Source organism: Dromaius novaehollandiae, chromosome 5, assembly GCF_036370855.1.
Source record: "Dromaius novaehollandiae isolate bDroNov1 chromosome 5, bDroNov1.hap1, whole genome shotgun sequence".
Classification (NCBI taxonomy): domain Eukaryota; kingdom Metazoa; phylum Chordata; class Aves; order Casuariiformes; family Dromaiidae; genus Dromaius; species Dromaius novaehollandiae.
This window is the reverse complement of record NC_088102.1, coordinates 31,235,162-31,259,171: the sequence shown is the minus strand read 5'-3', so window position 1 is coordinate 31,259,171 and position 24,010 is coordinate 31,235,162. Positions and strand designations below refer to the sequence as shown.

Here is a 24,010-nt window from a genome sequence, read left to right as displayed (position 1 = left end):
TCCTGTAAATAAATTTATAGCACAGTGTGAAATCAAACTTGAAGTCTCAATTAGTCTGTCACTTGCCATAGAATATTCTGGCCTTCTGGCATAAGCAGTTAGATTGATGACTGGATTTTTAATATTTGTAACTCTCTGATTAATGTTTTAGTGACAGCATCACTCGCCCTCTGACATAAGTTGGTGTCTGTGTTTCATTCTGGCATGCCCTGGAGCCCTACTGCAGTCCTCTATGCTATTTGCTTTTCTCTTTTTCTTCCCCCTATTCTGCTCACCTACTGTTTCTTTTCTCTCCTTCTGTGTCATTGTGTGTGGAATTTAGTTGCCTTTGCATAGGAAACTAGTACCGTTTTAAACACCCTAGAGTATGATGTCTGGCAGAAAGTATGGCTCTTCTGTATGTCCTCTGTCAGATCTGCTAGCCCTGTACAGATCTTGCTCCCTAGCATGTCCAGAGTGGTGTGAGACATCTGTGTTTAGGCAAGTGAAGCCCACCCTCTGTTACTGCTTTTCCCTTCCTGTCCTGTGTTCTCTTTTTCCACAATTTAAGGATGTTTATTTTTTACATATCTGCTGAAGTCATCTAGCTCTTTTTTTTTTTTTCTTTTTCATTTTGGTTGTTGAAAATCTTTGTGTTCAGCCCTGTATAGTGTGAAACTTTTGTATCTTTGACTAGAACCTGAACCATCCTGCTATGGAATGGTGGCTTTTTATGACTAAAATAGACAGCAAATAAGTTCCTTATACTTCTTCAAAGTAACAACGATATGAGAATTACTGTTTACTGTGATTAACAGAAGGTGCTGTATAAATTGGAATTCTAATTGAGATTATGAGAGAATTTTCTGCAGTCACTGCAGCATGAAACTGTGCACAACTTAAAACCAGGCAATACAAAAATTTATGAGATTTTACAAGTGACCAGACTGGAAATCTGTTTCAGCTTGTCTATACCTATAGCACATTAATTGAGTTAGTCTCAGATAATCTTGTTTAATGTACTGGAATCCACAGAATATTCTGCACCATGTCATTCCTGACTGGCCTGGTGGCTCTGTGTTCTGTCATGCCATACATCTTTGGTGTTTCAGCAGTGACACATCACTGAGATGTGAGGAGGTGGAAAATTACAATTTGTCATGAAAACCTCAGCTAATGATGAGCTGTACAAAGAACAGCAGAACCTTTAGCTTTTGTGTGAACTATGAAGTGGTACCAGCCTGTTAAAATTTTGATAAACGTATGCAGAGAAGTTACTGTGTGGTTTTTATTTCAAAAAAATAACATGGAAGATAGAGGATACTTACAATTATGAGCTGTTCAGAAGTGTTCTTTTAAATCTATAGCCACTGTTTTAAGGCTTAGCTGTGACGTGTTAAAATGCTATTCAGAGATTATGTGTTACAAGCAGTACGTAGTGCAACTTTCTGCAGTCTTTTCTGTGTATATGGTTTCTGCTTTTTTTTTTTTTTTTTTTTAATTCTTTCAGATATATTTGGGAGTTTCAAGGAAAAATATACAACTTCAGCAATGTACCTGAAGTGTTTAGATCTCCTAGATATTTGCCAGTTGTGCTTAGATATGCTTTCTGACACTGGAGATGTTACAAGTGGAGCCACAGCTCTGTTGGAGCATCAGCCCTTGGAGGAACTCAGCACAGGCCTCCTAATCCGCAGGATTCTTGAATAATCTGGAAGGAGTTACACTGTCTTTGTGTCATGATTCCCTCATCTATAGAATGAGATAACACTTTCCTTACCTCAGTAGCATACTGTGAGGTAAACTTTCATTTTGGGTGCATATATGTATTTAGTATTACAGAAATGGGGTCTGTATAAGTATTAGAATTAAGAAACGGAAAGTAGATGCACTCAAAACATTGCCCTTATGTTGCAGTGGATCTGTGCTGGCGCTTTCTTTTGCTTTGTGATTTCTTTGGAAACATTTGGAAATCTGTGTACAAAGGTCATTTGGATTTTCTTAACTGCAGAATCATACTATTGTTTTTCCTTTTGATAGATTTGACTATTGATGTTACATCTTAAAGATGACTTGAAAGCACTGTCTTTCTGCTTGAAGTTCACTTACAGGTACAGCCAGCCTGAGAACAAATGTGTTAAATTTTGTGCTAGGAGTTCAGGCAGTAACAGGAACATGACTATACTCTTGAAGTGAATCTTTGATAATTCTGTCTTGGAAAGATGATTTCACTGCTGTAATTTTCCTAGACTCCCATGTTCAAGCAGTGTCAACAGTAGTCTTTAAAAAGTATTTAAAGGTCTTTAAAAGCATACATATGCTGGTGTATGTTGGTGTCCACCAAACTATATTACATTAAACTCCTAACCTTCAGGTTTCATTAAGCTTTTTAAATTGCCGATATTGCTATCTTACCTTTTGTATGACATTTCTAGCCCCATGCTTACCTTCAGGGGACTAGGGGAATCCATAGGGAGCCACTGTTCTCTTACATATGTTTATCACTGAGAACTGCCTCCCCAAGACACTAAATGAGTGATGCAAATTGTATGGTTTTTGGCCATATGAAATTTCCTCTTTGTTGGGCTAGGAAGGTTGCATTTCATGCAGCATTTGTTGACTGGAGCAGCATTATGAAGTTTAGCTAAATGCTCCACAAATGGGAGGAGGAAGGAAAAGTTGCTCATGCTTTTCTGCTCTGTTTGAAGTGACCAGTTTGGCTGTTTTCCTGCCACATTCCAGACCACTGTAAGTGCAGACTCCATTCTTGTAAGCTCATTTTAGCAGACAAGTTTTAATTCTTCTCTAGAAGTTTCTTCTGATTAATGCATGCTGCTGTAGCCAAGGAACATAGGTTACTACATCCTGAATGATGCTTTTCAGCCGGCTCTGCCTCCTTGCATACCTTAGTTGGGTAGGATAAACTCCAGAAGACTATGTAGGACTTTGAGTCTTACTATATTTGTATTTCTCCTCTTTTTTTCTTTTTTAATAACTTGAAGTAGAAAGGCAATCAAAGACAGAAAGATTGCAGAAGAGACTTTTTTTTTTCTTGTGCCAAAGAAGTGGAATAAGGTAGAACTTTAATTCTCTGACACTAATAGTTTAATGCTTTCCTCACATGCTCTGAAGGAGGGAGGTGCTGTTCCGATCTTTTTCTAGATAATACATGAAGTACTTTGCCTGTTGCACGTGTTTGGGAGTATACCGTTGCAGAAATAGGTTTCTGTCACTCTCGGAAAACTCTTTTTTCTGGTAAACCTGGAAGAGCAGAAGAGTGATAGCAAAACTAAAATACAGGCTCAAAGATGAATAAAAAAAAATCAGTGAAGTGATGAATGTGCTATAAGAATCTAAAGATTCTGTAGGATTACACTACCTATGTTAAGCTTTTGGAAGCTGGCTAACTCAGGCTGAGCAAAGCTCTTGATCTGTTTTTCCGTCTCCTTAGATACATCCACAGATCACTTGCAGTTTTCCTGATCAGTTTAAGAGACATAATTAAGAAGAGACTTAATTTTGGCAGCTGGATGGACAGACTTTATCAAAAGTTTTGCAGACAAACCTTGAGTAAAAAAAAGAGATATCCTTCTAGGAAGGCTGAGACCTTCCAAGATAGCTGCAAGTTCTGAAAATACCCAAGTACAATAAGAAAAATCTTTATCAAGGAGGAAGAACTGGGTTTGCAGATTCTCATCCCGTATTCAGATTTTTTTTGCCTCTGAAGTGTTTAAAAATTTGTAGCCCAGAAGCTTGAAAACTGGGCAGTTCCTCTGCATCAGTGTTCACTCAGTCAGTGAGTTTAAGTCCATTCAGAATGGATTTGCTAGGGTGTTGTATGATCAGTTACATACACATTTAACTAGTCGTTACAAGCTACACTTGCTATTCTTAAACAGTATGATGTCGTCTAATAGAGGCGTGGCATAATATCACAATCTTCTGGAATGATGGGCTCTACCTACCTGATAAGAGAAGACTCAGTCTAAGCCTTTGCTTGTTCGAATACCTCAACAGCTCTTCTGAAGAGTAAGCCAAGAGTTGAAATGTCCCCTCCTATGTAGTTTGTAGCTCAGTCAATACTTTTGGTGCTGCACCAACCTACAATCACTATTGGCTATACAAGGCTTTTTAAAGGGAAAGAACAGAGTAACTCGGACAATGACCTCAGGATAAACTCTAAGTCTCAACTTTGGGCAGGGGGAGGAACCCCACAACCCCCACATATATTATGAAATGCGGAATATCTCTTCTAATGACTTTGTCATTCTTCTTCATGTGAGTAAAAGCTGTGTCTTCCGACTAGTCCTGGAACATTTTTAATCAGCAATCTGCTATGCTGCTCTAATGAACTTGCATTTGGCTGCTTTTTCCAGTGCTCTCCTTGTATCCTACTGGAAAAGGCATTGTATTGGTATTTCATTGGTGTTCTGTTGATCTTACTTTGTGCCTTCAGGGAAAACACAACACCTTATAATTAGGGCCATCAAGCTTACTGAAAAGTTGAAGGCAGGGTTACTTTTCTGGAATTGATTTGTTAGCACCTGTGGTATAGTATTACTGTGTCCATTTTGATTTTAAGAGATCTGATTTTACTCTGTGTTTTGGGAGTGGGTTCTGAACCTGTATGGTAGGCATCTGAACAACAGCAAAGGAGGCGTTAACAGAAAATAGAAATGTTACTGAGATCTCATAAAGCTAAATCTTCTTTACATGTTATGTTTTAGAAAATCTTCACAAGACCCAGGGTGGATGCCTATTGCTTTTGATGATGCAAGGGTGATTACCAGACCCCACTTGAGCACTTTAGGTTTGAGATAGTCTTAAGAATGCCCTTTAGCAGTAGGCAGACGGTGGAGTGCTTTGCAGTATTTTGTATTACTTTGAAAATACACAAAACATTGCAGCCAGAATATACAACAGGTTGTGAATTGTTCTTGTACACTTCTGTAAATTTGGTTAAATCTTCTCTGGCAGTTTATGCTCCTTGCCATAACACAAAATAAAATCCAGTTTTTATAAAGTGAATCTGTGCTGTTGAGAAATGAACAATGCACACATTTTAACAACAGAGTCTATGCCCGTTTGGCTACCCTGTAGGTCAGTATTTATAGCAGCTCTCCTCTTACCCATTGAGGTGAATGAGGGGGAGATCTATGAAGATGTCTCTTCTGTGAGATTAGTGCATCTGCCTGTGCTCTACACAGAAGAAACTGTCCATGCAGGTAGTGGATTTTCAGATGACAGTCTCTGGATACTCGACTGTCACACTTTAGATGACCTGACTTGAACTGAGAAGTTGCATTATATTTTGCTGAACTTTCTCAGATTCTCTGCATCTTTTTCCATTCTTCTTTTCCTCCATTTCCTGATCCTCAGATGCTGAGCAGTCAGCATTGGCCTCCACTTTTTGCTGTCTGTTGTTTTTTCCTTATAATTGTTCCCATTTCATGGTGAAGGTCAAGCAGTCCTTATTGTTGCAATGATGCATGCTGTTGCAGGTATATATATATTTAAACCCTCTCACAAGTAAATGTGCAGTCAGTTTTCTTAAGGCTGCTAACATTGTATATTGTCCTGATGTGTATGTCGCTTAGAAGGATGCCAAAGCAGCTTCTAGACATGGCTTTAGGCTGCTGAAGTTCAAATGTTATCAGCCTCTTCATCACAAAAGTATCTTATTGCAGGGAGAATAAGTAAGACTGCTTCCTAGAAATGTGATTAGTTAATAACGAATTAATTTTTTTCATGAAATAATGCCACCAAAACCAAGCAGTGACTAAAAGCTGAAAAGAGCTGCACAAGTGGAGAAGAGTTGTCTTTGACTAGCTCAGTGAATCAGTCTGTATCTTTTCAAGTAACTGTTTCTTACTCTTTCCTGAATACAATAAAACATGCAAGTGATTTGTTTGGTTTTCTGTTTTGTCCTTTTTGAGTTGTAAACCAAAATATCGTGAGCAGAAAATCTGCATCCAATTTATTTTCAAATATATTTCTACAAAATTACATGGCTCGAATGCTTATTTATTGATTACTTGAAAGTTTCATCTGTATTTTTGAGCTGATTTAAGTTGAGTGCTTAGGTGTCACTTTGTATGAATTTGGAGTTCAGCTTTTAATGTACTGTTATATTCACATTACTTTTAGTGTGTGTGTGTGTGTGTATATATATGGGTACTTTATATGCACCAAAGGTCTTCGCTAAAATATGTATTGTCATTTTTTTTGTTGTTGTTGTTTATTGCCTAAAATATCTGTTCTATGTTTTGCTGGTACATGGTCTTATAGTGAGCCAGTTATATTCAAACAACACTCCTTTTGTTCTCCATTTGTGAGAGCGCCATTTGGAGATAAGATGTGGACTCAGATCCCAGAGGCTACCAAGAGAGGGGGGTTCGGGATGTTTTCCAGTGAAAGCACTCATGTTTTTTTTGTTTACTTCCTGCTTGCTGCCCCGCACCCCTCCCCAGCAGAACAATTACAGCATTTCCCCCCTTTTTTCCTGAGGCTGGAAAGTGTAGCAGTATGGAGCATGAAAAGGACGATACCTTTGCAGCGTCCAAAAAAAGCTGCTTTTGTTCCTATGGAAATTTTAGAAGTCCTGCAGACTTCCTGCAGTCTGAAGAAATCAGAGACTTCTAACCCAGAGTTGCTGACAGCATGTTGCTTAGTGGTGGCTTTATTTGGTCTCTCCTGTGAGGTTCCAAAGCAGACTTAATAGAAGGAGGAGCATTCCCCCAAACACTAGTGTTTTAAAGAAAATGGACTTCTGATTCATGAGATTACTGAATAGCATAGTTAAAAAAAATGACATAGCATTGTGAGAATTTGTGACTTTGTTCTGATGTAAATGACTCAGCATTTACGAAAATATTGCAGCAGTAGAAGGCTGCCAACAGGGGGTTTATGCGTTGCAGCATGAGGATTTCATATAAACAGCTGAAGTCTGGGTTTTGGCAGTACAAAGTGACATTGAATTATGGGCAAATACACTGTTATGCTCGCAAGAATTGAGTGGTACCAGAAAATGTTGCAACCTAAGAAAAAGTGGGACTGGGATCTCAGGCAGAATAGATATCCATTTTGGCAGAGGAGGAAGACTGCTCTTAAATTTTGTCTAAGCTTATTTTTTTGTAAAAACAAAACCTTTGTTTGCTTCTGTTTTAGAAAACCTAATGAGGCCTCTTAAGAACTATGGCATTGCATGGTGAGCATATCTTTTAATATAAATCTAACTTTTTTAGAGATATACTTGGTATCATGTTGGAAAGCTAAGTTTTTGCTTTACTGTTTCAGTATGTCTATGGGTTTTTTGATAGAAGAGACTGCTCCAGTTGTGTGGAGGGGGCTCATGGTAATGTCTGCTGTTGAGAAATTGCTGAGACAGGTAAGGAGTTACTTGAAATGTTGTTTGCGTAATAGACAAATCACTTACATTTGCAATTGTATTTCAGACTGAACAGTTATTAAAAATGCATTTGGCTGATATATGAATGTTCATAATACTATTTCATGCAGTGGTGGAGAGCATTTTTGTGTTTTCATCTTATGTATGGGCTTGTATTGTTGATAGGCCTCTGAACATGTCTGTGCACTAAGGATTTATTTTCTTGATGTTGTTAGTTGCTGGAGAACCATATAGCACAAATCTCCCTGTGGAAGCTTGATAGGAATCACAGACAGGAGTGCTATTTGCAATCTTGCTTGCTTATGAAAGTTTCATCATTTAGGCAAACTACGAGGGATATGCATAAAAAAAATCCCTGGAGGCTATCTCAAATGAACCTAGAAGATCAATGGTTTGGTACTGATACAGTTTTTTCAATGGTCCATATTCAGTAGCAGTTCCTTTGATGTGCAGGTTTCCTGCCCTTGGAGCATGATTTCCTTGGCCATTAGAACTGGTGGTTGTAAGGCAAATTAAAATGATCTGGGTTATTCTTTTCACTTCATTTCCTGTGAATTGTAAGTATTTATTATGACTTACAAATATGACTTCCACTTAACTTCCATTGCCTTATAACCATTCTGAGAATAAGGGAATTTAATGTTAACTTCAGGTGAGAGGGAAAGTTGATACTTTTTACACTTCAGTAGGCCCCTCAGAGCTGCTCTAGTTGTTCTATGCATTTGATGAGTGAAACACCCCAGTCTGCATTTCTTCTCATTCTTTTTATGGTTTTTTTTAGGCAATTGTAAAAAATTGTGGTATTTTGAAATCGCTTAAGCATTTGAATGTAGCTATGCATATCTAGAGCCATATTGCCTTATGTGCTTGTTTATTCGCCAGGACTAAGAATGCTTTGATGGCATTTGACGTATGACAGCTACATGAAAATTATTAGATACTGTCTCTGCACAGTGCAGATAGATTGTTAGTTAATAAATTTCCTGGCATATGGAAGCAGGGTGGCTTTTTTATTTCTTGACAGAATTTATTTTCCTCTTATTGTGGGTAGATCCGTGAAGTGCTAATGAGACAAACGGCTGAAAGAAATGCATTAAGGTTGCATGTTTAGACTTTGAAGTGGCCCAAATTGTTCATGCTGGCATCTATTCCAGGGATTTAATATATACAGCTTGGAGATCACTAGGTTTCTGTATGTCTTCTGTAAATGCCTCCAAATCATATGCTCCCTTAATGACTGAAAGGAAAGCTAGGAAGGCACACCCTCCCCCCCGCCTTACCCCAGCCTGTTTCCATCCTAGTTTTACTCAGTTCTCCTCTGTTTCTAGCACAGACTTTAGAGTAGTGGCAAATGCTGCCCTGCTCAGAAAAGCCACATGTCCAACAAATTTTAAGGAAGAGCATCTTTTTCTAGACTTGATATGTAAAAATAAAGGGCATTCATGCCAGTAACTGTGGAAAGCTGTTGCAGCCTCATCATGTGCTGCATGGTATCGGTCAGTATTGCAACGACTACAGAACTGAAGACTTCTAAAGTAGAGCTAAAGTTAGCACCTGCTATATTCGCATACCAGATCCTGAGAGACTAAAGACTTTTGGCAGGCACTGCAGTGCTGTTGCTTCAGTCGGTGGTATCCCCAGATGGGAAGCATGTGCCAGTTTCCTTGTCTGGGGTGCTGATAATGCCATATAATGAGCTGGTTGTTCCCTAGCAACTGGCGGAGCAGTTACACTCTGGCAGATCATGCTGTAGGAAGGAGACAGAGTCCCTTAATGCTGAGGGCATTAGTGATTTCCCTGACAATGGAATTTAACTTCTGAAAGAGGAGGGTTTAACAGCTAAATTTCTTCTCCCTGAAAGCATTTTGCTTCTGTATGTTGACCAGGCTGATCTCAAATCTGGGGTAGAAAAAGTTGTTTGCCTCTTCTCCTGGGAAGAAAGAAACTCACAGATTACAGGAAGCATCAACAGGTTCTAATGTACAAGTGGTTTTTAGAAAATGACTAATAAATTATTCAGATTGACACATACTATTTTGGTTTTAAAGACTTTAATCTCCCTTCTGGCATAATTACTAGTCAGTCTCAAGAGTGGATTAACTCTAGAGCTAATAGAGTTATAGCCTGGGACACCTAAATGAGAGAGGACCACAGCGTGTGATAATGTTTTTAAAGACTGTACCAGTCCATTATATATTGGAAATGGTTTTGTGATCTTTTGGGGGCTCTGAAATTGATCCATGTTTTCTTTTAATCTGTTGATGCTTGGTCTTAGCTATTACCTTTTGTTCAACAGGACAAAGTTGCTTGCAAAAGTAAAATACTTCTGTTCGTGTTTAACTTGGTAGTAGTTGTTTTAAAACATGTTCTTAGGAAGTAGCTCCTTTTCTTTCCATAGCTACATATAAATTATCTAGATTAGCCCCCAATCTAGGTTTATAGTGTAATGTAACTTGAGTGTAAGGAGCTTTTTTCCTTTAAGACAAGCTGATAAAATATTAAGTCAGCCACATAAAAAACATTTTATGTAATTGGTTGTCTCAGATATAGGTTCCCAGGCCTTCACATTAAAAACATTCATAGTGTTGTATAATGGTGTTTATTGTTAGGTTTTTTTGAGCGTCTAGACTATGTATTTGGTCTATGAATAACTTTGGACCTTAGTTGTAGTTCACTAGCTTATTTTTTCGTTTTTTTGTTTTTCATACAAATGAATCTGTTCTGCAGTTTATCATGCTTCAGATACTCCAATAAAGCACTGATGGGCCTAGTTTCCAAATTCATTAATGGAGATTTGTTAACTCATTAACTTGTTAACTCATTAACTTAGAAGAGCTGGACTTTAATGAGTATTTAAATGTTTCTCTTACTCTTGCAACTTATTAAGTCTCTCAGATTCTTATTTTGGAAAATAAATTTGTTGTATATATACATATGTGTGCTTCATTACATACTTATTGCATGTAGGATTTCCTACTCAAGCAATCAGAGGGCTTTGCAAACCTCATTTTTTGTAATATATGATTGTCTGTCCTTCTCTGGTCTTGCCTCTTGGGTGGATGAGTGGCTTTTCAGCATAGTCAAGAGTCCCTTGTGCTTTTTCGTCTCATTGCTGTTCTATTTGTTATGGCCAGGATATGTATCATTTTTCAGATAAACACCACCTTTTAAATCCAGGTTCTCTTTTTGCTGCATGTCTCGTTGAGATGCTCCATTTGTTCTAGTGTGTTGCAACGTCAGACTGGTAGGTAACAGGCGGTAATACTGAGCGCCCATGTTAGTGCTTGGTGCTTCTTTGGTAATCCATATCTCCTGAGCAAGGATAGTTCTCTGAAACAACATGGTGTGTTTTTCCTGGAACATAGTTAGACCTAGAAGGAAATGGGCCTTATAGTACGAAAGGGAGTTAACAGTTTATACGGTAATACTGTATTACATGTATTACGTATACATTGACATATGTGTATCAAATTAGCATATAAATCAAATAAAATTTATAGCATACTGGTTCCATAATGTAATGTTCTAACTTGTAATAAAGGCATAGCTCAGTAGAAAGGAGGGAAAGGGGGAGAAAAAAGTCATTGAAGGAACAAGAAAAATATAAGGAAATCACTTTTACCCGTAGCAAATGTCAATTACAGTGTATTGGAACATACAATGTTCAGAAAACTTGATAACTCTTTCAGTTAAATATATCTCTAGTTTACATGAGTTGAAGTTACAGTGGCCAGTTGTCCTAGGCCATATGATCTGACTTCAGTTGTGGCTGAGAAACTACTTATTGGTTAATACGATCAGATGTACTGTAGGCCTGTTTACATTACAGGATGATCATTTTTTTAACCCAGGTATTAACTCTCCCTGTCTTCCTGCACCAATTATCTTCATACAATATTTTTTTCACCTCTGTTAACACTTCCTTTGAATCTTCCTTGCCCGTATGTGAGAGACAGAGAAGAGTATTTTTTGGTTTACTTGAGTTTTTTAAAAGGTGGCTCTGAAATGTTTTTTATTACAAAGATATTGTTAAAGCCCAGGTAAAGAAGCTTACATTTTGATAGTTTTTCAGTGTCGTCTGTGGCACTAGACTTTTTCTGTTCATTTCCCACTTAACTTGCACTTTGGAGGCTGCCTACTGTTTTATGTAGTCCCATTCAGCACTCATTCCTTTGCTGTGTGTGACCTGACTCAGTTCTGTAGTACTTGGTTCAGATTAAACAGGTTACCTTGAAATGCATTGTCTTGGTGTATTTGTCATGGCAGCGAGTTCTGGTCAGCCTTCAGGCTAGGTACAGCAAAGATCCTGATTTTTTCGAGAGTCACCTGAAGTCTGTACTTGAATGGTAATGTTTCTGAGAAGGTCTGTTGAAATAACGATCAGGTAGACAGTTGTTCAGCACAAAGAGCCTTGGAAACCTTCAATCAGCTATAAAAAGGCAAAAATGGCAAGCAAAGCTTGCTGTTGCTTTTACAACAATGACTTTACATGGGTCCTTACCTCTGCCCCGTATAGCTGGTTTGATAAGTTTTCTAGTGTATTCCCATTTCTGTCAGAAGATATCCTGACAGTTCAGGGGAAAAGGAGCAAGGACAGAGGTGCAGGTGCAGTCCTGACCTGGTCCATGAGCAGCAAGATTGGCTGCTGGACATCCTGGGCTATATTCTGGCAATCGTTTTGCCAAAAGACTGATGGAGAGGAAGTGGTACTGCAGCTGGCCACCATTTTTATAGCTGCTATAGTCATAGTGGCAATACAAGTGGAGGGAATTTCTTGTTTAGGCGGTAATCAGTAAAGCTTTTACAACAAAGGAGAGCAAGAGGTGGTTGCTCAGACCTTGAACTATCTTGCTCTACATGAGTTATCAAGTTGAAATCCAAAGAAAGAAAGAGAAAAAAAATTCAATATGCAGCTGATGAGTCAGCTGTTCTATTAAAAATAATCAAATAGAAATGGATTACAGATATAAATACAAGCACATATTTCAGCATTTAGTGTTCTCCTTGTACTTTTGTCACATCATTAGGGAAAGTGGTTTTTTTATTAGAAGAAAGCATAGGCCTAGACAACTTGAGTTAATAGATTTCACTAATTCTAAATGTGAACAGTCCCTTTGTAACTAGCCTTGAGAAGTCTTTTTTTTATTTCCAGGGCAGGGATTTTTAGCTGATTAACGTCTTTTAAGGATTTCTTACCCTGATGTGACAATTAAACCTATGTCTTTGCAGACTAGTCAGATCTTACATGACAAGGCTGTTGTTTTTGCTCTATCATGCTCTTCTGAAGCAGTAAGAACGTCTTGTGCATTGGTAGCATCCTTGGTGTACCATCAAGTAAGGCCTCACCACTGCTAAATGTACTGTGAGCTGAAATGGCTCCTTATAGTTACCTGAGAAGAATGAACACATTTTCCCTGTTCCTGGAGTGGCTCAGTTCTAATGAGTCATTAATATACTTTGCTTATTATCTAATCTCATTTCTTCTATCTCTTTCTCACTCCTTTTTTAAGCGCTGCCTTAGTATCTGTGCTTTAGAAAAGGTATGTGTTGAAAGAAAATAAAGTTTCACTGGGAGGGATATTATTGGAAAGGAATGAATGCAGGGAGGTTAGCAGAAAGCAAATGATAAAAAACAAACAAAAAAACCAAACAAAAAACTTCCAGTGCAGAGCAGTTTCACATGAATGAAAGGAAATACGACCTTGCAGTTTAGGGCATAAACAGACTGTATCCCCAGTAGATTTGTTGATGCTTTTCAACAGCAGTTCAGCAGAAAACCAACCAAAAACCAACCAAAATGATTTTACTGGATCAACCCAGAGCTTAACAGGGCTGTTGTCTGAAGATCCTTTCCTGTCCTTTGAAAACCTTTAACTCAGTGAGTTTATGTAATTATTATAGTTGTACATAATTTTGAAAGTTTGGCTAGAGATGGTGTTTTGTGTGTTACTTTCTATTTGAAGTTCTCTTCTACTAAGAGAAGCGCTATTTCTAAGCCAGCACTTGCCAGAGGTAATGGTGGTAGTATTTATATGGTAGCGTGTGCATATGTGTATATATGTACATAGGTGTACCAACATCTTTTTTTGCAGCATTAATCTCTGATGCTTAATTACCATACGTGGTAGTTGCAGAGTATCATATGTATGGGAAGTAGGGAAGACACAGATAGATAATTTGCCTTTGAAATACTAACCAGACTGTGAATTGTGAAGTCTGTGATGTTTTAAGAGCCTCTATGGAAAACCTGCCATAAAGGCAATGATAGAGTGAAGGGAACAGGAAAAAATTGTTTAATCAAGATTTGGGGATTAGGTAAACTTTGAAACTGTGTTGTTCTCTTTATTTTCAGAAAACCAGAACTGTGAAGGCTATACTGTTTTGGGTTTTTTGATCGTTCCCTGAAGTGGTCACATTGAGTAATAGGCATTTAAAATGATTTTTATTTGATATTCATTAAAGAGTAAATTATTATGTACAGTTGCTACCTTTTGAGAAGCGTTTATATGTATATTGCTAGTCTCTTTCTGCCTTTTAAGTCTGAGAGATTGCATGTGTGGATTCAGGGACAATTTTTCTTTAAATGTGGTTTATTTTAAGTTTGCGTTAATTCTGCACTTGACAAGAAAAATGGGTAAGGTGCGAAGACAGAATCTGATTTGCACCTGGTAAAATACTGACCTACTGTGCAGTGCCATTTACAGTTTAACTGCATATGTTCTGCGTTAAACTGTGTATGTTGTCTGTATGTATTAAGTTGATCTCGTTTATTGTGTTTATAACACATTGTATAAAATCTCATAAATTCTGTATCTTTAACGTGTATTTTCAATTTCATACTGTCTTATTTACCTGTATATAAAAATGTATCTTTTACAAACAGAACAATTGAGAAACTAGGAGAAACAGTACTAAAATAACAGGAGTTGCATGTATAAGATTTGGAGGCAATACATTACAAGAACATTCACTGTAAGGCAGTTAGGTATTATATGCTGAGCTGTCTGCGTGATTCACTGTCTCACTGTTTTGTAACAGTTGTCCTTTGTCCTGCTTCTGTCCATGTGCTGTCTTTTGCCATATAATTTTAAGACTTGGGAAGTTTTCTTCAGTGTTTATCATTGAAGTGAGTTGTTATTTTGAGTGGTACATTAAAACGCAGAGACTAGTATTTACAACTTCCAAGTAAATCCAAGCTTCTTATTTTTATACTTTATTTCATATTAGTTTATTCTTTTGAGCGCAATATATTTTGTGTTCCAGGTTCCCAAAGTATGTGTGTTTGTCGATGATACCAAATTTGTTAACTCAAGAGCATACTACCTGAGGGGAAGTTTGAATGCCTAAGATCATGTGTAAATATACCACAGGCATTCACTGCAACAGCTATCCATCAAATCCTAAATGTCTTTTGCAGCTCTATGCACAATTGCTTGACTTCTGATGTTACCTTACATATATCTTCTCCTCTGAAGGGCCATCTAGGTTGTAAGAAGGCTGAAGCACATAATAGGCAAAGAGATGCTGAGAGACCTGGTTTTGCTTAATCTTAAGGCTAGGGTGTGTGTGTGTGGGAAATCTTGGCCGCTATCTTCAACTATGTAATGGGAGTGTATGGAGAAAACAGAGGTAGACTCTTGGACGTTCACAATGATAGCACAAGAGGTAACGGACACAAGTTGTACCACATACTAAGAAAAAAATTTTTTTTACAGTGAAAGCAATCAAACCTCAGAAAAGAGAGATGGCAGAATCCTTTTTTTGAAGATACTCAGAACACGGATGAGCAACACTGAGTAGCTTGCTCTAAGTTGGTCCTGTTTTGAGCAGGAAGATGGACAAGATGACCTCCCAAGGTCCCTTCCAACCTGAATTGTTTTATGATTCTGTGATTAATTTTAAAATAGGCATTCCACTACTTATTTGAGTAGCAGTATGTAGCATGGGAATCATGTTTAAATCTCATTAAAGCCTATGGTTCAGAAAGGAGAAAATGGTTCTACCCTTCACAGAGAAGATCACTGGCTAGGGCATTCAGTCAACCTAGATTGGAATGCAGTCTTTTCTGTCATGTGAGTGGCCTAATCACTAAGCTAGACAGTCATGTTCTCATAGTGCCTTTTCTCTTGCTCAAATGAGTGTACAAGTAATGCAGTCAAAATGAGCACGTTTCAACCTAATGACTGAGAGCATCCTTTTCTCAGTAGCTGTAGCCCAGTCATTTGGCCAGTTCATTTAGACATGAGAGGTGCTGCATCAGATCCCTGAAGGAAGAGACAGAAAATTTGAATCCAAATAAGTCTTCTCTCTTAAATGAGCATCTTAAATATGAGCCACAAAATCAAAAAAAAAAAAAAAAAAAAAGAAAAGAAAAACATTTTTAATTTTTTTCCTCTCATAATCTCTGTTTTGATGAAGAATACATTGATCTAGAAGTTTAAAGATATGGGATTCCAGTCTTGGTATGTGCTATCAGCTGTCTTAGAACTGGGCAGCAATGTCATAAAGAAGGTTGTGCCTGAGACTTTTGGAAACTTTTTGACTGATCAACTTAGGTAATTTACTGCCTGGGATGCGAACTGCTGTGAAATCCAATCTAAGGCAGTCAGCTCTTTTCTACAGTGTGTGGAGAACCCTAGGTTGATTTTTTTTCAGCACGGAGTTCCAGTTTTGCTGTATTTCATCATTTATGTAGTAAATGTCATTGGGCCTTTCTGAGAGAATTATCAGTAGTGTGGGGGAAAACTGTGTCTCATCAGTATAAAATTAGTGAGAGAGTGCATTGGTAGAGAGAGGAAGCGGTGAACTAGGATTCAGCAGTGAATGACATGTATTGGATAAGGAGGACGATGACAATAACAACTTGATAGCTCTGAATTTTTGCAGCTATGTTTTGAATGAATTGAAAGGATCCCCAGAATAGTATGAGTGAGTCAATGATGAAAATTATTCTTATTGCAAATGTAAAGCGCATGTGAAGAAAAAGCACTGCAGTAAAGCAAAATGCAAAAAGATATTTTCTTGGAGTGTGGATTTTAAACACTTTTTGGTTGAGGAAGGGTACTCCATCTAACTTGCATTATGGCATTAGTTTTATGGGACAGGCAAAGGGTGAGATACTGTAATGGAAAATTGTAACAAAGGTGGCCAAGAAGATGAATAGCAGTTAGTATTTTTTTCAAACCGTTACCATATTTTTGCCTTTTTAGGACACATTTAAGAGTCTGAACACTACTGTCTTTTTTTTTTTTTTCCCCCTATCAACAGAGTAGGTGTACCCAAAATGTATATGCTAAATGCGGGTTATTGTGTTTTCCTATTTCTATAATAATTTGCATTTCTGCAATGTACTCCACTTGAGAAATTTTGCTGATTTCAAAATTGACTTGTGTTTCACAGTGTTCATGTATTTATTTTACCCAGTCTGCAAGTAATTGAGATATTGAGGCAGGATGTTTACAGCTTACATTTCACAGAGCTAAACAAAGCCGTGTTTAAACTACAAAGATGTGTTTGTACTTCACAGTGCATAATTCTAAAATATAGTAGTCTTATGAAGTGTCATTACAGTTAACAATTTCCAGAATTTCAGCAATTTTTAAAATATTTTTTGTGTTTTGTTTTTCTATTTTGTGTTATCTTAGCCTGAATAGGATATAGAAATTGTCAGTCCAGGCAAAAGTGTTTTATTTTGCACACTAAAAAAAACCCTGATACTGAACCATCACTGTTCTTCAGAGCACTTGGATCTTTAGGGAGCTAAGATGCTTTTCTATTTTTATTTTCATTATCCAAAGTATAAAAATGAAAAGATTCAGACATTTCATCACTGCACATAGGATCATTGATATCCATGTATATGTTTTATTTAGAAAGGTCAAGATCTGCCAGTGAGTTATCTTGAAAAGAGGTACAACACCGAGTGATAATAGTGGCCAAGCTTTACAGCCCTGAGATCTGCTTTGATAAGCTAGTAAGGCTGCACTTAGCTGGCCTGCATCTACAACTGGCAGACAATAGCTCTGAATACTTGTGAGATTTTTTTTTCCTTGAATCTTTAATAAGTCTTTATGTAAAAGCAGGGGGAGTCAACTGAAGTGCCTCGTTTTATCACTGAACTTAAGGAACCTGATTTGGGGCAAGATAAACAGATGACCCACTCATCCTTTAAAAGAATTAATTTCAAAAAGTGTCTATACTGATTTTTGTTATGTTTATTTTGCTTAGACTAAAGGATCAACAAACTCATTTCATCCAAAGCCCCTGAAATCAGTGCAAACCTTGACATGGATTTTTACTGAGCTTTCATTTGTGGTGGTGGTGTATGGAAAAGCCCCTTAGGCAAATTCTTTGTATTATCATCGCTACTTTACTCAAATGCTAATAATCACCTTGAAGGGTCCTGTCCATAGAGAACTGCCTAAACCAGTCCTAATCATGATTATACTTCCTGCAGATTAGAAGCTAAACAGAGATTCAGAGAGGTACTGCAGCCTGACATGTGGGGGACGGCAGAAATCTTCTGTCTCTTTCGTGCCCTCCCCCCCCCCGGGTTCCTTACAGAGCTGGAATATACTTTCACCCAACCCTTTGGCTCAAGTGCGCCTGTATGTTTTGAGGCAGGTATGGTTGAATGAATGTAAGCTTGATTTTTTCTTTTTGTTCCCAGTTGAAGCCACAAAACCTGTTTTATTGCCTTTCTTTTTTTAATGACTGTAGTAGGATCTATACAGATACCTGTTGCTTTATTGGCTTGCACTAGCAGCTGATATGAAAAGGGATTACAGTCTCTGAAAGGAATTGACAATCACAAGAAGTGCTGGGACAAGCAGAAGAAAACAAAAACATTAGCCAACACCATACTACTGAACTGGAAGGATTTGCAATAAATGTATTTTAAGAGTCTTTGAGGATTAAAAAAACAGCCAACAATTGAGTGAGAATATATTTACAGCAAACATTTCTTGGCCTGTTTCCTCAGCTGTCATGGTTATGATTGTGCAGCTACTGCTGTGGGAACAGACTGTGAGAGTGTTTCCTTTGCTCTCCTTTCAGTAGTCTCATCTCTAGCACAGATTACACAGATATGCATGTGTCTGGCCTCTTTTGCATAAAATAAAACAAATGCAAAACATGCAGCTGTTTTTCGGGGTTTATTCACTGGGCAGGAAGAAATGGCAGGTAGCTCATGGTTTTTCAGAATGGCTGCCTTAGGGCTAGAACTAGTTATTGTGTTTTTTTTCTTTTTTTTTTCCCTCCTCCCTTGAGCTTTAAAGGAAAATGTTCTGAGGTTTGAAGATTTAAATTGTTTCTCTTCAGCACAGTTCAGAACTTTGTGCCTAAATGCCACTCAGCTTCATTCTTTGAGAAAAAAGATGGAGATGTAAGCATGTTTTTAAGTGCTTGGTAAACAGAAATTCTGGTGATAGAGAAAGGGAAAGGAGAAGGCACTGTTTTTCTTGCCTAAATGAAGCTTCCATTATTTACATGAAGAAATTCAAAATAAGGTGTATTGTGGGCACATAATGTCACTGTTCTACTCTTTCTGTTCTTTTCCACTAGTAAGGGAGTCCTTTCTTTCTTTCTAGCTGCTACAGGTCAGATCCAAAAAGGGATGTAGGTATTGCTGTGCTGAACATTGCAGAGCCTAAAAGGTTGGTGCCCTGCCTTCCAGATTGGAACCTGAAAATCAAACTGAAGCATAGGTTAGAGCCGCTGCATACCTGGAATAGTGGGAATAAATCAGCATTCCCAGTGGTATTATCTAAGTTAGTTCTTAATTATCTTTATTGTTATTATTAACTATTATTATGTATTTTTATATATTTTATATTTTATTTTTACATATTCATATATATTTTTATATTACTTATTAACTATTATTATTAACTATTATTATTGTTAATTATTCCATTAGTTCTTAACTATCTTCTATTAACTGCCTTCCCCATTTGGAGGTACCTTCAAGCTCTCTGCCATGGCTTTAACAGGTACAGTATCTTCTTAGACTGCTGAAGTTCAGAGATTACTGTATTAGTAGAAGCAAAAGTTAATGGCATAAGTCAAAATTGGTAGGTTCATAGGCTGGAAAACAACAATACTGAAGATGTTAAGCAGGAAGATATTAGGAAAAGCCCATGGGTTGCGTCTCATTTTCTGTCTCTTATCCTGGATTTCAGCAGCTAACTGCAGCCTTGATTAGACAGCTCTGTGGAGCTGAGGTTTCGAGCCAAAACTGAATTTCTTATGTTAGGTGCCAAGACTACTCTCTTACTTTAACTTGATGGGCTTATTCTTTGTTTAGAATAATAGCCTGGGAAGGAGACCATTCAGCCAGGATACGGGAGCTGTGAGTTCACTTACTTTCTCAGTTTAGCATGTAAGCCTGTATCTCCCGGTTCCTGGGAGAACACCCTGAAAACACATGGAGTAGTCTGGAAACCTCCTACTCTCCCAGTTGCCCTACAGTCATGGATGCAAGATTCTTCAGGCCGGAATGGAAGCATGAAGGAGAAGCATGGCAAGTGCTATCCAGGAAATCCAGAGCTAATCCCAAATTTCAGCCTTCTAGGTGAATACTTCAGCTATGGAGATTATAGAGTCATACTTGCTTCTGCAACTCTTGCATTCTTTGCTGTACGATGGCCCAAATGAATGCCTGACCTGTAAGACATGCTCTTTTCCCACAGGGAAGTGTCCAATTAGTATAGCTCAAATGGACTTCTGGCTGAAACTCGGTGCTTAATGGAATTTTTGGCATTTGCGGCAAAAGAACATGATTTATCTTTGTGTATTTTGTGGTGAAAATGGATGTGTTTGTCTTGGGTGTCCAAGTGGATTTGCTCTGGATAGTAGACATCTACCTTCTAACTGCTTTGTGGCTTGGATGGGTGAATTTTTTGGGTGCATCTTCCTCAAAGTTTTAGGTCAAGTATGTTATCCTTGTGTTAGAAATGTAGCCTATATATCTTGAATAGATAGGCAAAATTGTGCTGAAAAAGTAGGTTGAAATAACTATGGCTAGAGAGCAGATAGACTTTTTACCTCTCTTGGCCCGAGTGCTGCTGGGTTGTATTGGCTATTGGGGAAGTAATAGTAAAGGTAGAGAACTTTTGAACTACAGAGAATATTATCTTAACTACCAAAAATGAATCAAAATCAGAATTTAACATGCCTTTTACAAGTTTGATTTTCTAATGCAGCAGTTTGTATTAAGGCTAAAATTTTGAGGATAGTGATAATTTTACTAGCGAGCACCACTTTGCTTGAGGACAGCAATAAATTTTTACTGGTGACTGCCAACTTTTTTTGAATATTGGCAAGCTGGTTTGACAGCTTGGACTTTGTTGTGAAGAATCAAATAAATAGCATTCTGACACCTAATGCTGAAAGCACAAGCCAATGAGAAGATGTTTGTGGATGTGAAAGAGGAAGGAATTAGTCTATCTACTGCCGCAATTCTTTCAGCTGGAGCTGCAGTCCCTTCCTGAGTAGCCAAGATCTTTAGGAATATTTTTAGAGTTTCTTCTGAATATTAAAGTGGAGATCACCAAAGCTGATTTCTTAGATGATTTTCCATCTTTTAGCTTTTCTTTTTCATATTTTTGGTCAAATAAAAATTGGAAAAATAACCAAGCCATTGATAGGTTCTTCAGAATTATGCCCTCAGTTGTTTTCTTGGCGACAGGCTTAGAGAATATTGGGGTAGCAGACTGTGAATAAAACTACCTATACAGTATTTTTTTTTCTGTAAATTAAACTGATTGCATAGATCGTTTTGTTTTGTTTTTTAATGAACAAACTTGCTCTGAGTGTTGGAAATTAACAAGCTGAGTCTTCACCTGCACCATCCTCCTGGATCTCTTTTGCCCTCAGAAAACAGCAGCAGATACCAAGAATAGCAGCACTTTTTGTACCAGTATTCTTTGGAGAAAGTGATTATTTCACACATACCAAATGATTGACATAAATGTAAAGTAATTGCAGTAAAGTTACCAGAGATTAATGCCTTTTTTTTTTCCCCTGTCAGAGACAAATCCCCCACTTTTTGGTACTGTTTATCAAGCTGTAGTAGATGGTTCTGCTTTGACAGTGTTTTGCTCCAGCAACAGTATCTTTTTAAAGGAAGAATATGTTATGCCAGCAGAATGGTGCCTTTGGAATGCATGTCTTCTATTATGCAATTAAAATTGGTGCCCATTTTAAGTACTTTAGATGTGAACAGCTTTTCTATATAAAAGTCCTGAAGTAAAAATTGGAACTGGATAAAGGCCTAGGAAGCAAATGAAAGCTTAGGAGACTGCCCCTTGCTTGGCAGTAACCATTGAATGTCCCTAAAATTCATACTGTTAGCAACTTCAGCAAACAATATTAGTGAAGTTTAGAATACAGGTAACACTTTTAATTTATTGTTCCAGATTCACAACTAAAGGCACTGATGAATGCAAATACATGGTTCTGCAAGCACAGCAATTATTTTGGCAGTCTATATGTGATGCTTTCACCGATTATCTGTTCTGTAATTCACAGTAAATGCTTTTACTACACTAGCAGTAAGACATTCAGCACTTCTTTAAATTGTAGGAATGTTATATGTGCAATTGCAAAAGGTGTCTGATCTTTAAAATTTAATATAATTAATACTTAATTATTTTTTTACTCTATTTTTCTCGCTCATTTTGTGTTTAAGGGCAGCGTATATGTAGTTGGTTTTGCGCCTTTCTGACCCAAAGCAAGCTGAGTTAGCAGAAAACTTGCATCAACCACCACAGTCTACAGATCAGGCCATGGTCAAGAATCCCAGCAAGTCAGTAATCTTGCTCTGCTTGCTCTTGCACATGCTCTCACTTGCACTCTTTTCACGCTGTCTCATCCCCTTGAATCTTCCTCTGAAACTGAAAGATTCTTTATTTTGTACAGGCTGGTTGTGACTTCTTGTTTCTCTTTGGATGTATTGATTCTTGTGTTCCAGGGTAATTCAAGCAGACCCTACAATGCTAGTTTGGTTAGCAAGGGTAGGCTAATTTCAAATCAGTGGCTGTGGAGGATATGTTTGTGAATTTTAAGCATGGGAAGTTGGGAGGATGTAGTTCTGTCCATATTTGGACATATTTGTGAAAACCAGGTTACCTAAAAAAAATGTTATTTTTATTATTGAAAATGAATGCTTCACCTCAAGACCACTTGCTCTGAGATCTGATAATATCTCACTTAATGAAAAACAAGTGCTGTATAGAGATTTACTGTCTTTGGCCTCAGCTCAGTGGTCTACATCTAATTGATTCTATTCCAGTTTTTATACAGCACTGTTTATGATAATATCAGAGAAATTTCTTCAGGAGCATGTAATTGCCTTAAATAACATCTGTCATTTTATTCTTTCTGCTATCCTTTTTCCTTGGAGCTCATGGCAGCCTTAGACTGGCCTCCGAAGAAGTCCCATCTTCTGCACAAAAATACATTACTCATTGTAGTTAAAAAGCAGAATTTTCAGACCTTTTTAATGATTTTCTTTTTTAAGATTAAGTACTAATTTAAAATCAGTGCATCAGTTATAGGCACCAAATGGAGTCTGTCAGTATCCCTATAAGGAATTTATTAATTTCCTTGTTGTAGCAGGATATGAGCTGAAGCTTAAGGAAGCTAAATGACTTGTGCAGAGAATTAGGAACTTTACTTTGCATTGCCTACATTAAGCGTCGAGTCTTGAACTGTACATCAGCTTTTTATAGCATTACAGAAATACCGACAAAAACTTATATAGAGGGTGAACTTAACATGTTTCTTTCTTTTGATATGTTACCAGCTCTAACAATATTTCCATCTGTTGTTATACAGCAAATCTGCACCTACAAGTTTTATGGGTTTAAATGGAGTCCTGGTAATACTGCCTTAATGTTCTGTTGACATTGGTTTTGATAGCTAAACAGTGCTGATGCCTTTGCGTATTAATAGGGAGAGCTCAAAGAGAATTTATAGTTTAGGTGATACGGCCAAGGTAGTTATATCAGCCTGATGATTGTCTCCATTAGTTATACCGGGGATGCACAGAACTATTCCTTTTTAATAGTCCCCCATGACAAGCCATGAAAGAATGAATGAGACTGCCCCCACATCTGTATGCTACGTTCTGCTTAGTCTGGTAGGGCACTGACTAAGCTTTCTGAGTTGAGTAGGAGATGCTGGTGTGTTATGGGCCTACACTAGATCTCCTGGAATATCTCTGTTTCCAAAAGCAACAGCTTCTACCCTTCCCCATAGAGAATAAACTATTTATTGTGGTCTTTTGTGGATTGTTTAGTTTTGCTGATTATATAGGTGAAGGTGACAGAAACTGCAGGCTACTGCACTGCATTCTTCATTTGCCTTCAAACTTAATGTTATAAAAAGCTATCAGGGAGGAGGCCAATTTCTGTTTTGGTGGTTGAATTGAATAAGATACCAACTTTCTTCCTAGATATGCACTTCTAAAAGTCACTGTTAATCTACATTCAAAAAGAATAAGAGAATTTCCTTCTGTTTATGGAAATCTCTGTAGCAAATTCTTTTTATTGTTCACCTCAGTTTCTCTCTCAATTTTGGCAAAACGCACTGTTCAGAAATACCTTGGTGGGAGTTTGAATT

At 37.6% G+C, this 24,010-nt stretch overlaps 1 protein-coding gene across 6 annotated transcripts in view; it reads left to right on the top strand.

Moving 5' to 3' along the window:
- The window catches only part of NUBPL (NUBP iron-sulfur cluster assembly factor, mitochondrial), a 102,426-nt gene that overhangs the window by 26,222 nt on the left and 52,194 nt on the right, over window positions 1-24,010 (top strand). For all 6 annotated transcript variants that reach the window (XR_010389371.1, XM_064512380.1, XM_064512379.1 and 3 more), the window contains 2 exons: window positions 7,147-7,186; window positions 7,276-7,366. Coding sequence is in view for 5 of the 6 variants with exons in the window: in XM_064512380.1 (XP_064368450.1) it covers window positions 7,147-7,186; window positions 7,276-7,366 (131 nt within the window). In the remaining variant the exon portion in view is untranslated. The remainder of the gene's footprint in view (window positions 1-7,146; window positions 7,187-7,275; window positions 7,367-24,010) is intronic.